The sequence below is a fragment of the Lucilia sericata genome, unplaced genomic scaffold (assembly GCF_015586225.1).
Source record: "Lucilia sericata isolate MDLA Ls3-8-SP2 unplaced genomic scaffold, ASM1558622v1 Contig001154F_arrow, whole genome shotgun sequence".
Lineage (NCBI taxonomy): Eukaryota > Metazoa > Arthropoda > Insecta > Diptera > Calliphoridae > Lucilia > Lucilia sericata.
The window spans coordinates 130,697-143,218 of NW_023995125.1; the positions used below are offsets into that span (position 1 = coordinate 130,697).

General features: G+C 32.8%; 2 protein-coding genes across 2 annotated transcripts; both read right to left on the minus strand.

The window, feature by feature from the left end:
* Nucleotides 1-1,182: 1,182 nt before the first annotated feature.
* On the minus strand, nucleotides 1,183-7,866 carry LOC119610328 (odorant receptor 7a-like). The gene is made up of 3 exons (XM_037965491.1): nucleotides 7,103-7,866; nucleotides 1,298-1,658; nucleotides 1,183-1,236 (listed from the first exon to the last, which is right to left on the minus strand). Exons 1-3 carry the CDS (start codon nucleotides 7,864-7,866, stop codon nucleotides 1,183-1,185), a joined length of 1,179 nt encoding a protein of 392 aa, XP_037821419.1.
* Nucleotides 7,867-10,807: 2,941 nt separating this feature from the next.
* LOC119610329 (odorant receptor 59b-like) lies at nucleotides 10,808-12,112 on the minus strand. Its single transcript, XM_037965492.1, has 3 exons — nucleotides 11,355-12,112; nucleotides 10,914-11,296; nucleotides 10,808-10,872 (listed from the first exon to the last, which is right to left on the minus strand). Exons 1-3 carry the CDS (start codon nucleotides 12,110-12,112, stop codon nucleotides 10,808-10,810), a joined length of 1,206 nt encoding a protein of 401 aa, XP_037821420.1.
* Nucleotides 12,113-12,522: the final 410 nt, after the last annotated feature.

Below are 12,522 nucleotides of genomic sequence, written 5' to 3' on the forward strand. Positions count from 1 at the left end.
TTCATTATAACTTCACTACTACAAGATAAGGCTTTTCTACTAATAACCTGAATTTACAATTAATGATTTATTATAGGTCATTTAATGTAACTAATTATTTAAGTATTGACTAAGTAATGACTTACGTAAGTAATTATTTTTAAAAGTATTTGCTAAAGAAAGATTTTTCTTAAGATTTGGAATATTTTACAAAATATTTATAGATTCAAAAGTCTATGTGCCTTTTGGCTGGTCTTGTCAATAGGATAGTCAATATAGATTAGTCAATAGGCTAGTCCATAGACTATTCAATAGGCTACACCATAGAGCAGACAATAGGTTAGTCTATAGAGAAGTCGATAGGTTAGTCCATTGACTAGTTAATACGCTAGTACATATGTAGTTTATTAAGGTGGTAGTGTATTGAGTATTGATTTTTTTAGTTATTTGGATGGGTGCAGTTGTATGTGTGCAAGATTAAATAATGGACCCATATCTACCATTTTCAAAAGGTGTTTTCAGAAAGAGGCATGAGTGCCCAATTTCAACAGATTGTCTAAAAAATACAACTTTTTACTACAATGTTTACAAGGAAGGACGGACATAGCTAAATCGACTTAGAAAATGTTTGAGCGGAATAATATACCTTAAGGTAGGTGTCAGAGATACAAGCCGATGCAAAAGGTCGGCGGCGGCGGCTTATTATAGAAAATAACGGCGGCGGCTAAATTGTCGGCTCTATTTAACTTTTTCTTCAGAAATTGACCTTACAAGCGTTTATTATATTGAAAAATCTCTGTATAATAGTCTGTTATATAGAAACCTGTCTCTATATAAGTAGTTATCACTATTTTAATATTAGCACAATATTGTGTGGCAACTCTTTTGAATTTGCCATAAGAATTTGAAATAGTGGCAACTCTGTTTAAATTGGTGAAATTATTTTCTGAAAGATATGTGCGATTCCAATCTTTATCAGCGGCTACGTTTAAGCCGGCTTAGCTTTTGAGCCGAAAGAAGTCGGCGGCGGCGCGGCTTGCTAAATATTACCGGCGACCAGCCGCCACCGATTTGAGCCGTCTCGGCTTGTATCTCTGGTAGGTGTGTGAACAAAGTTTAGACTATATAAATTAAAAAAAAAAATTGTATTTAATTTTTTTTCCATAACTTTCATTTATTTAAATTTTCATTTACCTAAAAACTTCAACTTTGAACTTGGCTAAAAATCGTAAACATGGAAAATGAAAAACGTATTATCTGTAAAATATATAACAATATAAAAACAACTAATAATATCCGAAAAAAACTTTAAACTTACCGCCAGAAATGTTTGCAATGTTACCGGTGCCAAATTACCAGCCAATACCGTATTCGTTTTCTGTGAACGTTGCATAAATATTATTAACATTTTGCGAAATTTCTGATTCTGATCCATCCAATTGCAACGGTACATCGCCGTAGTTAAATAGTCACTTTTCTCCATTATCACATTGACATGCCAACAGGTGGGAAATATCTGAATGAGAATGACCCCCAAATATATAGAAGCGAAAAATTTCTGTGTAATATCACTATCGAAAGCAATTAAATTGATGGCTGTCATACACAGTGAAAAACCGGTAATGAAAAATTGCAAAAACAGAGTGGCCGAGATGACGGGACGTATGCATTCGAAGTAACTGGAAAAGAAAGAAAATTTTTTGATATTTTATGTCAAATTGTCAAATCAATAAATTTTTTCTTAATGTAGTTTCATATAACATTGTTTAAATATTTGTATCACTGTCAGATAAGATCGTTTCATGATGGGATCAAAAATCACCTAGTTCGCACTCCTACCTATTGTTGAATATAACATTAACGACAACGACCGATTATAAGTGTTTTTATTGTATTTATTTTGGCAGATTTGCATTAAAATTTGTATTGTCTTTGTGACAACAGTTGCTAGTTGTTGTTGTTGTTCGCTTCGTTCCTGTTATAATCAGAATGCAGTTTTTCATACAACTTCCGTTTCAGTTGTCGTCTACTTAATGCTTTAATGCATTTGAGTGTTAAAAAGTTTTTTCGTTTTTTGTTGTCGCCATTGCTGCTGTTTTATGTTGCGCATATTTTAATCTAGTTTTTTTTTTTATTTTTTGTGGAGGCGAAGAGTAGAAATTTTCATTGCTATTTTAGAGTTTTGTCATGCCAAAAAGTTATACAGATTTTATTCTATTATTTTAAAGTATTTTGCCATACATATGTACATTACCACACATACAGTTAAATATATATTAAGGAGGATATTTAAGTGACCAGTAGGAAATTGAGTCTCAAATTAGGAATCATTTGTAATATTTGGATATGTCGAATCATATTGGTTTATCCAGCAGTCAATAGGCTAGTCCCTAGTCAATAAGTTAGTCCAAAGACTAGTCAATAGGCCAGTCCATAGACTAGTCAATAGGCTAGTCCATACAGTGGTTCATAGACTAGTCAATAGGCTACATAATAGGCTATTACATACTAGTCCATAGACTAATCAATAGGCTAGTCAATAGGGTAGTTCACAAACTAGTCCATAGACTAATCAATAGACTAGTCAATAGGCTAGTCCATAGACTAGTCAATAAGTTAGTCCAAAGACTAGTCAATAGGCTAGTCCATAGAGTAGTTCATAGACTAGTCGATGGACTAGTAACTAGGCTAGTCCCAAGACTAGTCAATAGGCTTACCCATAGACTAGTCAATAGGCTAGTCCATACAGTGGTTCATAGACTAGTCAATAGGCTACATAATAGGCTATTACATACTAGTCCATAGACTAATCAATAGGCTAGTCAATAAGCTAGTCAATAAGCTAGTCAATAGGGTAGTTCATAGACTAGACCATAGACTAATCAATAGGCTAGTCAATAGGCTTGCCCATAGACTAACCAATAGGCTAGTCAATAGTTCATAGACTAGTCAATATTCTAGTCCATGTAGTATTCATACATGGTCCATAGTCAACAGGCTAGTCCATATACTATACAATAAGCTGGTCAATAGTTCATAGACTAGTCAATAGGCTAATCAATATGCTAGTCCATAGACTAGTCATAAGGATGGTCCATAAACTAGTCAATAGTTCACAGACTAGTCCATAGACTAATCAATAAGCTAGTCAATAGTTCATAGACTAGTAAATAGTCTAGTCCATATACTATTCCATAGTCTAGTCCATAGACTAGTCAATAGGCTACTCAATAGGCTTATCCATAGACTTATCAATAAGCTAGTCCATATACTAGTCGTCCATATACTGGTCCATTGACTAGTCAATAGCCTAGTCAATAGACTAGTCAATAGGCTACTCAATAGACTAGTCTATAGACTAATCATTAGGATAGTCCATAAACTAGTCAATAGTTCATAGACTAGTAAATAGTCCAGTTCATATACTCAATCAATAAACATTGACTAGTCCATTGACTAGTCAATAGCTATTCCATAGACTATACAATAGGATAGTCAATAGTCCATAGAATAGTCAATAGGCTAGTCCAAAGACTAGTCATAAGGATGGTCCATAGACTAGTCAATAATCTAGTCCATATACTAGTCAATAGTCCATAGACTAGCCAATAGGCAAGTCAATAGACTAGTCCATAGGCAAATCAATAAGCTAGTCCAGAAATTTTATATTTTCTTTAACCAAAAACTTCTCCATTGGGGTCTCGATCAACAAACTATAAAATAAAGGATTAAATTGTGTTTGAAAAGAGCTGTTAAAAGCCATTCGATGTGTATACATGGCACCTGTTTTAAATGCTGATGATATGCTAAGTACTTTTAGCCACAAAATTTTAAACAAAAAAACTTACAAAACACACGCAGTTACAAATACTTAATACGTCGGGAGTAATGGGCTTATTTTGCCACCACTTATAAGTTTATTTTTGGATTTCACATGTACATAGTTGTAGTTTTTTTAGCAAATGCTGTGTTCGATTACTATCGTGTGTGTGTGTGTGCATAGTTTGGTGTCTAACTAGAACGTGCTGGTTTTAAGTTAAATAATATTAAAGAACAGTGGGACAAAAGTATGTGTAATTTTCAATGCTTTTTTGCTTTTCTTTAAATATCTCTACAATGAAGTAAATAAAACTTTTTAAAAAGACCTTAAATTATTTATGTACGTCCCACTGTTAGCATTACTGGTTACTTGTTAAAACAGCAACATTTCAAGGCATTATACAATTTAACCAATACCTCCCATTTTCACTCACTGCACGAGTTCACCACTCCACTCTCTGCCTTTGTAGGACGTGTTATTTTAAGTTTAAGCGTGTTTGCCATTTTTCCTCCTCTTTTTTTCAAAAGAAAAAGTATAAAACAGAACACTTCCAAAAGCAAAATTAAAAGAAACTTTGATTATTTTTCTTAAGGCAAAATCGTTTACATTCACACACCACTTGCTGCGACCATATAATATGTGTTCACAATGACGAGATGATTTTCTAGTGATTCTTTGCGAAATTTTTGGGAAACATTGTTTTTGCATTGGAAAAAAGTTTTTTTGGTCTTTTGTATTTGTGTCTTCTCTCAGTGATGAATTAAAATCTCCTAGGATAAAGGCACACAAATGAAAAAGGCTCTACAAGCAACGTTCCTAGTAATGGGAGTTAAAAAGCCTGGTTAGGCATGATTTGCATGCTAATGAGCTAAAGTATTTGATTATTTTAAAATGTAAAATGAAAATTTTTTGGAAAAACTAAAAAGTAACTTAAAAAGTAAAATAATACAAATTTTTTTCGGTAAAGGGGAAAATTTCACAAAAATGGAATAAAACTTTCTATGGTAAAATAACAATAAACTTCATGAAAGGAGTTTCTAAAAATTGCACTTTAAAGACAGCAGAATATACCAGTAAATATGAAGCAATTGAAGGTATCGGAACGAAATTTGAAAAAAAAAAAAGCGGAAGCGATGATGTTTTGAATGGAGATTTATAGTTTTTCTAACTAACTAACTAACTAACTAACTAACTAACTAACTAACTAACTAACTAACTAACTAACTAACTAACTAACTAACTAACTAACTACTAACTAACTAACTAACTAACTAACTAACTAACTAACTAACTAACTAACTAACTAACTAACTAACTAACTAACTAACTAACTAACTAACTAACTAACTAACTAACTAACTAACTAACTAACTAACTAACTAACTAACTAACTAACTAACTAACTAACTACTAACTAACTAACTAACTAACTAACTAACTAACTAACTAACTAACTAACTAACTAACTAACTAACTAACTACTAACTAACTACTAACTAACTAACTAACTAACTAACTAACTACTAACTAACTAACTAACTAACTAACTAACTAACTAACTAACTAACTAACTAACTAACTAACTAACTAACTAACTAACTAACTAACTAACTAACTACTAACTAACTAACTAACTACTAACTAACTAACTAACTAACTAACTAACTAACTAACTAACTAACTAACTAACTAACTAACTAACTAACTAACTAACTAACTAACTAACTAACTAACTAACTAACTAACTAACTAACTAACTAACTAACTAACTAACTAACTAACTAACTAACTAACTAACTAACTAACTAACTAACTAACTAACTAACTAACTAACTAACTAACTAACTAACTAACTAACTAACTAACTAACTAACTAACTAACTAACTAACTAACTACTAACTAACTAACTAACTAACTAACTAACTAACTAACTAACTAACTAACTAACTAACTACTAACTAACTAACTAACTAACTACTAACTAACTAACTAACTAACTAACTAACTAACTAACTAACTAACTAACTAACTAACTAACTAACTAACTAACTAACTAACTAACTAACTAACTAACTAACTAACTAACTAACTAACTAACTAACTAACTACTAACTAACTAACTAACTAACTAACTAACTAACTAACTAACTAACTAACTAACTAACTAACTAACTAACTAACTAACTAACTAACTAACTAACTAACTAACTAACTAACTAACTAACTAACTAACTAACTAACTAACTAACTACTAACTAACTAACTAACTAACTAACTAACTAACTAACTAACTAACTAACTAACTAACTAACTAACTAACTACTAACTAACTAACTAACTAACTAACTAACTAACTAACTAACTAACTAACTAACTAACTAACTAACTAACTAACTAACTAACTAACTAACTAACTAACTAACTAACTAACTAACTAACTAACTAACTAACTAACTAACTAACTAACTAACTAACTAACTAACTAACTAACTAACTACTAACTAACTAACTAACTAACTAACTAACTAACTAACTAACTACTACTAACTACTAACTAACTAACTAACTAACTAACTACTAGTTCAGTCCTAGTAGTTCAGTTCTAGTTCAGTTCTAGTTCAGTTCTAGTTCAGTTCTAGTTCAGTTCTAGTTCAGTTCTAGTTCAGTTCTAGTTCAGTTCTAGTTCAGTTCTAGTTCAGTTCTAGTTCAGTTCTAGTTCAGTTCTAGTTCAGTTCTAGTTCAGTTCTAGTTCAGTTCTAGTTCAGTTCTAGTTCAGTTTAAGTTCAGTTTAAGTTCAGTTCTAGTTCAGTTCTAGTTCAGTTCTAGTTCAGTTCTAGTTCAGTTCTAGTTCAGTTCTAGTTCAGTTCTTGTTCAGTTCTAGTTCAGTTCTAGTTCAGTTCTAGTTCAGTTCTAGTTCAGTCCTAGTTCAGTTCTAGTTCAGTTCTAGTTCAGTTTTAGTTCAGTTCTAGTTCAGTTCTAGTAAAATTCTAATTCAGTTCTAGTTCAGTTCTAGTTCAGACAGTATATACATAGTACTATGGTTCAGAATGTATAAAGTATGTATATCTCCGAACATAAACTGTGGAGGTCAAAGGTCAATTTTTGCAATACTTAGAATTTTCTAGAGTGCCATATAGGAATATTATTTATTTGTCTGCCATAAATATTTAACAAAAATGACTGCATTTTATAGTTTCACTTTGAATATATTCCTAGAAATTTTTCATACTGAGTCGTACATACCATCATACAAAACCTCACATCAATTATTAGTTTTGTTTCGTAAATAACACTCTACTCACCCCAACAGATTCTTATGATCCAATATACACAACTTTAACTCTTCGATACTTTCCTCAGAAGTTAGTTTTTTCTTATCCATACCAATTCTCTCTATACGATTCGCTAATGTCTCCAAATGAGCTATAACCATTGATAGATAACACAAAGGATAAACATCATTGTTGGCATTTTGAAAGACCAAACAAGTTTGAGCAAAATTTTGATAGGAGAATGCTAGAATATAGTTCGACCTCGTATCGGATAAGACATTGGGAAACCAACCACTATATACCAAACGATCATTGATCCAGCCAATGTAGGCAAAACCGATGGCACAAAAGCAGTAAATTGCGATATAAAATATATAGTAAAGATGGCAATAATGCGTAGCATTTAGAATAATTCTACGATCCCGGACTTGTTGGCTACTACGTTCATCCAATGGCTTTAAGAATTCATTCGCTTTAAGTAATGCTCGACGATGTATTAGAACGGCCAGCTGTTTAAATGGTGCTATGGCAATGGTAGTTGTAAGTGAAAGATTTGCCACCACTTCCTGCCAAGAGTTAATAAGCCAGAGATTGGCTAACATTGAGGCTGGCAAGCAGACACTGGCCAGTATATTAATTACTGCAGAATATGTGTAGTACAGGATGTTCCATAAAATTGATTTACTGTTAAGGGGTGGATGCATACCCACAAAAAACCAATTCATCCATAGATATTTGAAACCATTAGCGGAGTTTAATGGTTGTCCTAAATCTGTAGGCTTTCGCAAATGCATGACTGCCACTTGCTGTTTGTTTTGCTTAAAAACAATTTCCCGTTAGATTCCTTTGAAGTGTGTGTGGAATGGTCGAATAATAACTAAGGTCTATGGTATTTTCCAAAGGGTTTTTATATCCATTGTTTAGTTTTTTGTGGGTGTGTCAATTTTTTCTAATTAGGACTATAACTACACTAAGAAAACAGTCACAGTTGAAATAATTGAATTTATATTTAAATGTATTATCTTATTTGAAAATTGTTTACTTTAGTGCTTCTATCCAAAAATAGACTTCAATCCATTTGATAATTAGTTATTTCAGCTAAAACTGTTTTCACCGTGTATAACAATTTATTTGTGATATATTAAGGAAATGACTTTATCTGTGCTTTATACAATGTTTTAGGTAATTTAAATTAAATTAAAACACGTGTCCAAGTATGTACCTCCTACTTAAATACCAACAACAATTATCTTTTAGAAACTATTTATAACGCAATTTTGTACGTAATATTTTTAATTATTAAGAAAGATTTAAATATTAAGAAATGTTTCCAAACTGAAGTAGAACTGAACTAGAGCTAAACTAGAACTGAACTAGAACTGAACTAGAACTGAACTAGAACTGAACTAGAACTGAACTAGAACTGAACTAGAACTGAACTAGAACTGAACTAGAACTGAACTAGAACTGAACTAGAACTGAACTAGAACTGAACTAGAACTGAACTAGAACTGAACTAGAACTGAACTAGAACTGAACTAGAACTGAACTAGAACTGAACTAGAACTGAACTAGAACTGAACTAGAACTGAACTAGAACTGAACTAGAACTGAACTAGAACTGAACTAGAACTGAACTAGAACTGAACTAGAACTGAACTAGAACTGAACTAGAACTGAACTAGAACTGAACTAGAACTGAACTAGAACTGAACTAGAACTGAACTAGAACTGAACTAGAACTGAACTAGAACTGAACTAGAACTGAACTAGAACTGAACTAGAACTGAACTAGAACTGAACTAGAACTGAACTAGAACTGAACTAGAACTGAACTAGAACTGAACTAGAACTGAACTAGAACTGAACTAGAACTGAACTAAACTGAACTAGAACTGAACTAGAACTGAACTAGAACTGAACTAGAACTGAACTAGAACTGAACTAGAACTGAACTAGAACTGAACTAGAACTGAACTAGAACTGAACTAGAACTGAACTAGAACTGAACTAGAACTGAACTAGAACTGAACTAGAACTGAACTAGAACTGAACTAGAACTGAACTAGAACTGAACTAGAACTGAACTAGAACTGAACTGAACTGAACTAGAACTGAACTAGAACTGAACTAGAACTGAACTAGAACTGAACTAGAACTGACTAGAACTGAACTAGAACTGAACTAGAACTGAACTAGAACTGAACTAGAACTGAACTAGAACTGAACTAACTGAACTAGAACTGAACTAGAACTGAACTAGAACTGAACTAGAACTGAACTAGAACTGAACTAGAATTGAATTAGAACTGAACTAGAACTGAACTAGAACTGAACTAGAACTGAACTAGAACTGAACTAGAACTGAACTAGAACTGAACTAGAACTGAACTAGAACTGAACTAGAACTGAACTAGAACTGAACTAGAACTGAACTAGAACTGAACTAGAACTGAACTAGAACTGAACTAGAACTGAACTAGAACTGAACTAGAACTGAACTAGAACTGAACTAGAACTGAACTAGAACTGAACTAGAACTGAACTAGAACTGAACTAGAACTGAACTAGAACTGAACTAGAACTGAACTAGAACTGAACTAGAACTGAACTAGAACTGAACTAGAACTGAACTAGAACTGAACTAGAACTGAACTAGAACTGAACTAGAACTGAACTAGAACTGAACTAGAACTGAACTAGAACTGAACTAGAACTGAACTAGAACTGAACTAGAACTGAACTAGAACTGAACTAGAACTGAACTAGAACTGAACTAGAACTGAACTAGAACTGAACTAGAACTGAACTAGAACTGAACTAGAACTGAACTAGAACTGAACTAGAACTGAACTAGAACTGAACTAGACTGAACTAGAACTGAACTAGAACTGAACTAGAACTGAACTAGAACTGAACTAGAACTGAACTAGAACTGAACTAGAACTGAACTAGAACTGAACTAGAACTGAACTAGAACTGAACTAGAACTGAACTAGAACTGAACTAGAACTGAACTAGAACTGAACTAGAACTGAACTAGAACTGAACTAGAACTGAACTAGAACTGAACTAGAACTGAACTAGAACTGAACTAGAACTGAACTAGAACTGAACTAGAACTGAACTAGAACTGAACTAGAACTGAACTAGAACTGAACTAGAACTGAACTAGAACTGAACTAGAACTGAACTAGAACTGAACTAGAACTGAACTAGAACTGAACTAGAACTGAACTAGAACTGAACTAGAACTGAACTAGAACTGAACTAGAACTGAACTAGAACTGAACTAGAAACTGAACTAGAACTCAACTAGAACTCAACTAGAACTGAACTAGAACTGAACTAGAACTCAACTAGAACTCAACTAGAACTGAACTAGAACTGAACTAGAACTGAACTAGAACTGAACTAGAACTGAACTAGAACTGAACTAGAACTGAACTAGAACTGAACTAGAACTGAACTAGAACTGAACTAGAACTGAACTAGAACTGAACTAGAACTGAACTAGAACTGAACTAGAACTGAACTAGAACTGAACTAGAACTGAACCAAAACTGAATTGGATTCCTATTTAAGGAACTATAATTCTAATAAGTACCATTGAAGTTATCACATTATATTCCCAATATATACGAAAAGCATTTTGAGCCAAATTTAGTTCAATTATAAATTCAAACTTTATTGGTTAGATATGTATTTTACCGCAATTTCTAATACAAAATAGTTTTATGTTTCGAAACACTTTAAGATTTGCTGAAAATCGTAAACATCGAAAATGAAAAACGAATTATCTGAAAAATAAGAACAACAGTTAACAGTTGTCAAAAATTACAATCAAGTCGACACAAACACACCGCCAAAAATGTTTGCAATGTTACCGGTGCCAAATTACCAGCCAATACGGTATTGGTCTTCTGTGAACGTTGCATAAATATTATTAACATTTTACGAAATTTCTGATTCTGATCCATCCAATTGCAACTGTACATGGCCGTCGTTAAATAATCACTCTTCTCCATTAGAACATTGACATGCCAACAGGTGGGAAATATTTGAAACAATATTATAATTAAATAAAGAATGGCAAAAATTTGTTCGGTTACATCACGATCGAAAGCAATTAAATTGATAGCGCTTAGACAGAGAGCAAAGGCGGTTATGAAGAATTGCAAAAATAAAGTGGTAGAGATAACGGGACGTATGCATTCGAAATAACTGTAGCATAAATAAATTAATTACAGATTTTCTCCCTATGATTGCATTCTTTACTTACTCTAACAGATTCTTATGATCCAATATACACAACCGTAATTCTTCGACATTTTCCTCAATCGAACACTTCTTATCTGCACCAATTCTTTTTATACGTTCAGCCAATGAGTCCAAGTGGCCAATTATCAAGGATAAATAACACAAAGGATACATATCATTGTTGCCATTCTGGAAAACTAAAGTTGTTTGAGCGATATTTTGATACGTAAATGCAGCCAAATAATTAGCCCGTGGACTGTCGAAGAGTCTAGGAAACCAACCACTATAGATCAATCTGTGATTGGACCAACCAATGTAGGCAAAACCATAGGCACAAATCAAATAAGTAGACGTATAAATCGCATAGTATAGATGACAGTAGCGTATAGCATTTAAAATATTCATACGATCTTGAGGATTATGATTACTTCGCTCATCTAGAGGTTTTAATACTAAATTTGATTTGAGTAAGCGACGCAAATGTATCCATAGGGCAAATTGCTTTAATCCAGCAACAGCAATGGTAGTACTTAAAGAAAGATTTGCTACCAGTTCTTGTCGTGAGTCAATAAACCAGAGATTGGCTAACATTGTGACTGGCAAACCGAAACCGGCAATTAGAGTTAATATAACACTATATATATAATAAATAATACGCCATATAGCCGTCAAATTTGCCGGTGGATGCATACCGACAATGGTCCAATTCATCCATAGATATTTGAGACCGTAAATGGAGTCTATTGGTTGACCAACATCTTTAGGTCGTCTCAATTGCATGACTTTGTTTAATATAACAAAAATTCCGATATCTTGAAAAGTGTGCTTGAACAGTTTGACACAAAACTGAGGTGTAAATTAATACACTAAAGGGTTTTATATGGCCTGTATAATTCTGTATATTTCTCACTTGTATGGCACATTTTGTGGGCGTTTAATTTTTTAATTATGGTTAGAACTACACTCGTTTGTCTTGTAAGCTAAGCCATAGAACAACGTCCATCTATAACTAAGCTGTGACCAGACTTTGACCAGACAATAACTCGACTCTGACAAGACTATGACTGGATCACAGACTAGGCTACAAACTAGACTATGTAGACTAGACTATATGCTAGACCAGAATATAGACTAAAACTAGACTAGACTATAGTCTAGACTATAGACTAGACTATATACTAGACTATAGA

What these genes read in the sequence shown, in the direction of transcription:
- LOC119610328 (XM_037965491.1), bottom strand. Translation starts at nt 7,866, where the DNA reads ATGCATTTGCGAAAGCCTACAGATTTAGGACAACCATTAAACTCCGCT. An exon ending in GATCATAAGAATCTGTTGGG is followed by an intron (nt 1,659 to 7,102) that starts GTGAGTAGAGTG and finishes TTTCTTTTCCAG; the next exon opens with TTACTTCGAATGCATACGTC. An exon ending in CATTGCAAACATTTCTGGCG is followed by an intron (nt 1,237 to 1,297) that starts GTAAGTTTAAAG and finishes TATATTTTACAG; the next exon opens with ATAATACGTTTTTCATTTTC.
- LOC119610329 (XM_037965492.1), bottom strand. Translation starts at nt 12,112, where the DNA reads ATGCAATTGAGACGACCTAAAGATGTTGGTCAACCAATAGACTCCATT. An exon ending in GATCATAAGAATCTGTTAGA is followed by an intron (nt 11,297 to 11,354) that starts GTAAGTAAAGAA and finishes TTTATGCTACAG; the next exon opens with TTATTTCGAATGCATACGTC. An exon ending in GTGTTTGTGTCGACTTGATT is followed by an intron (nt 10,873 to 10,913) that starts GTAATTTTTGAC and finishes CTTATTTTTCAG; the next exon opens with ATAATTCGTTTTTCATTTTC.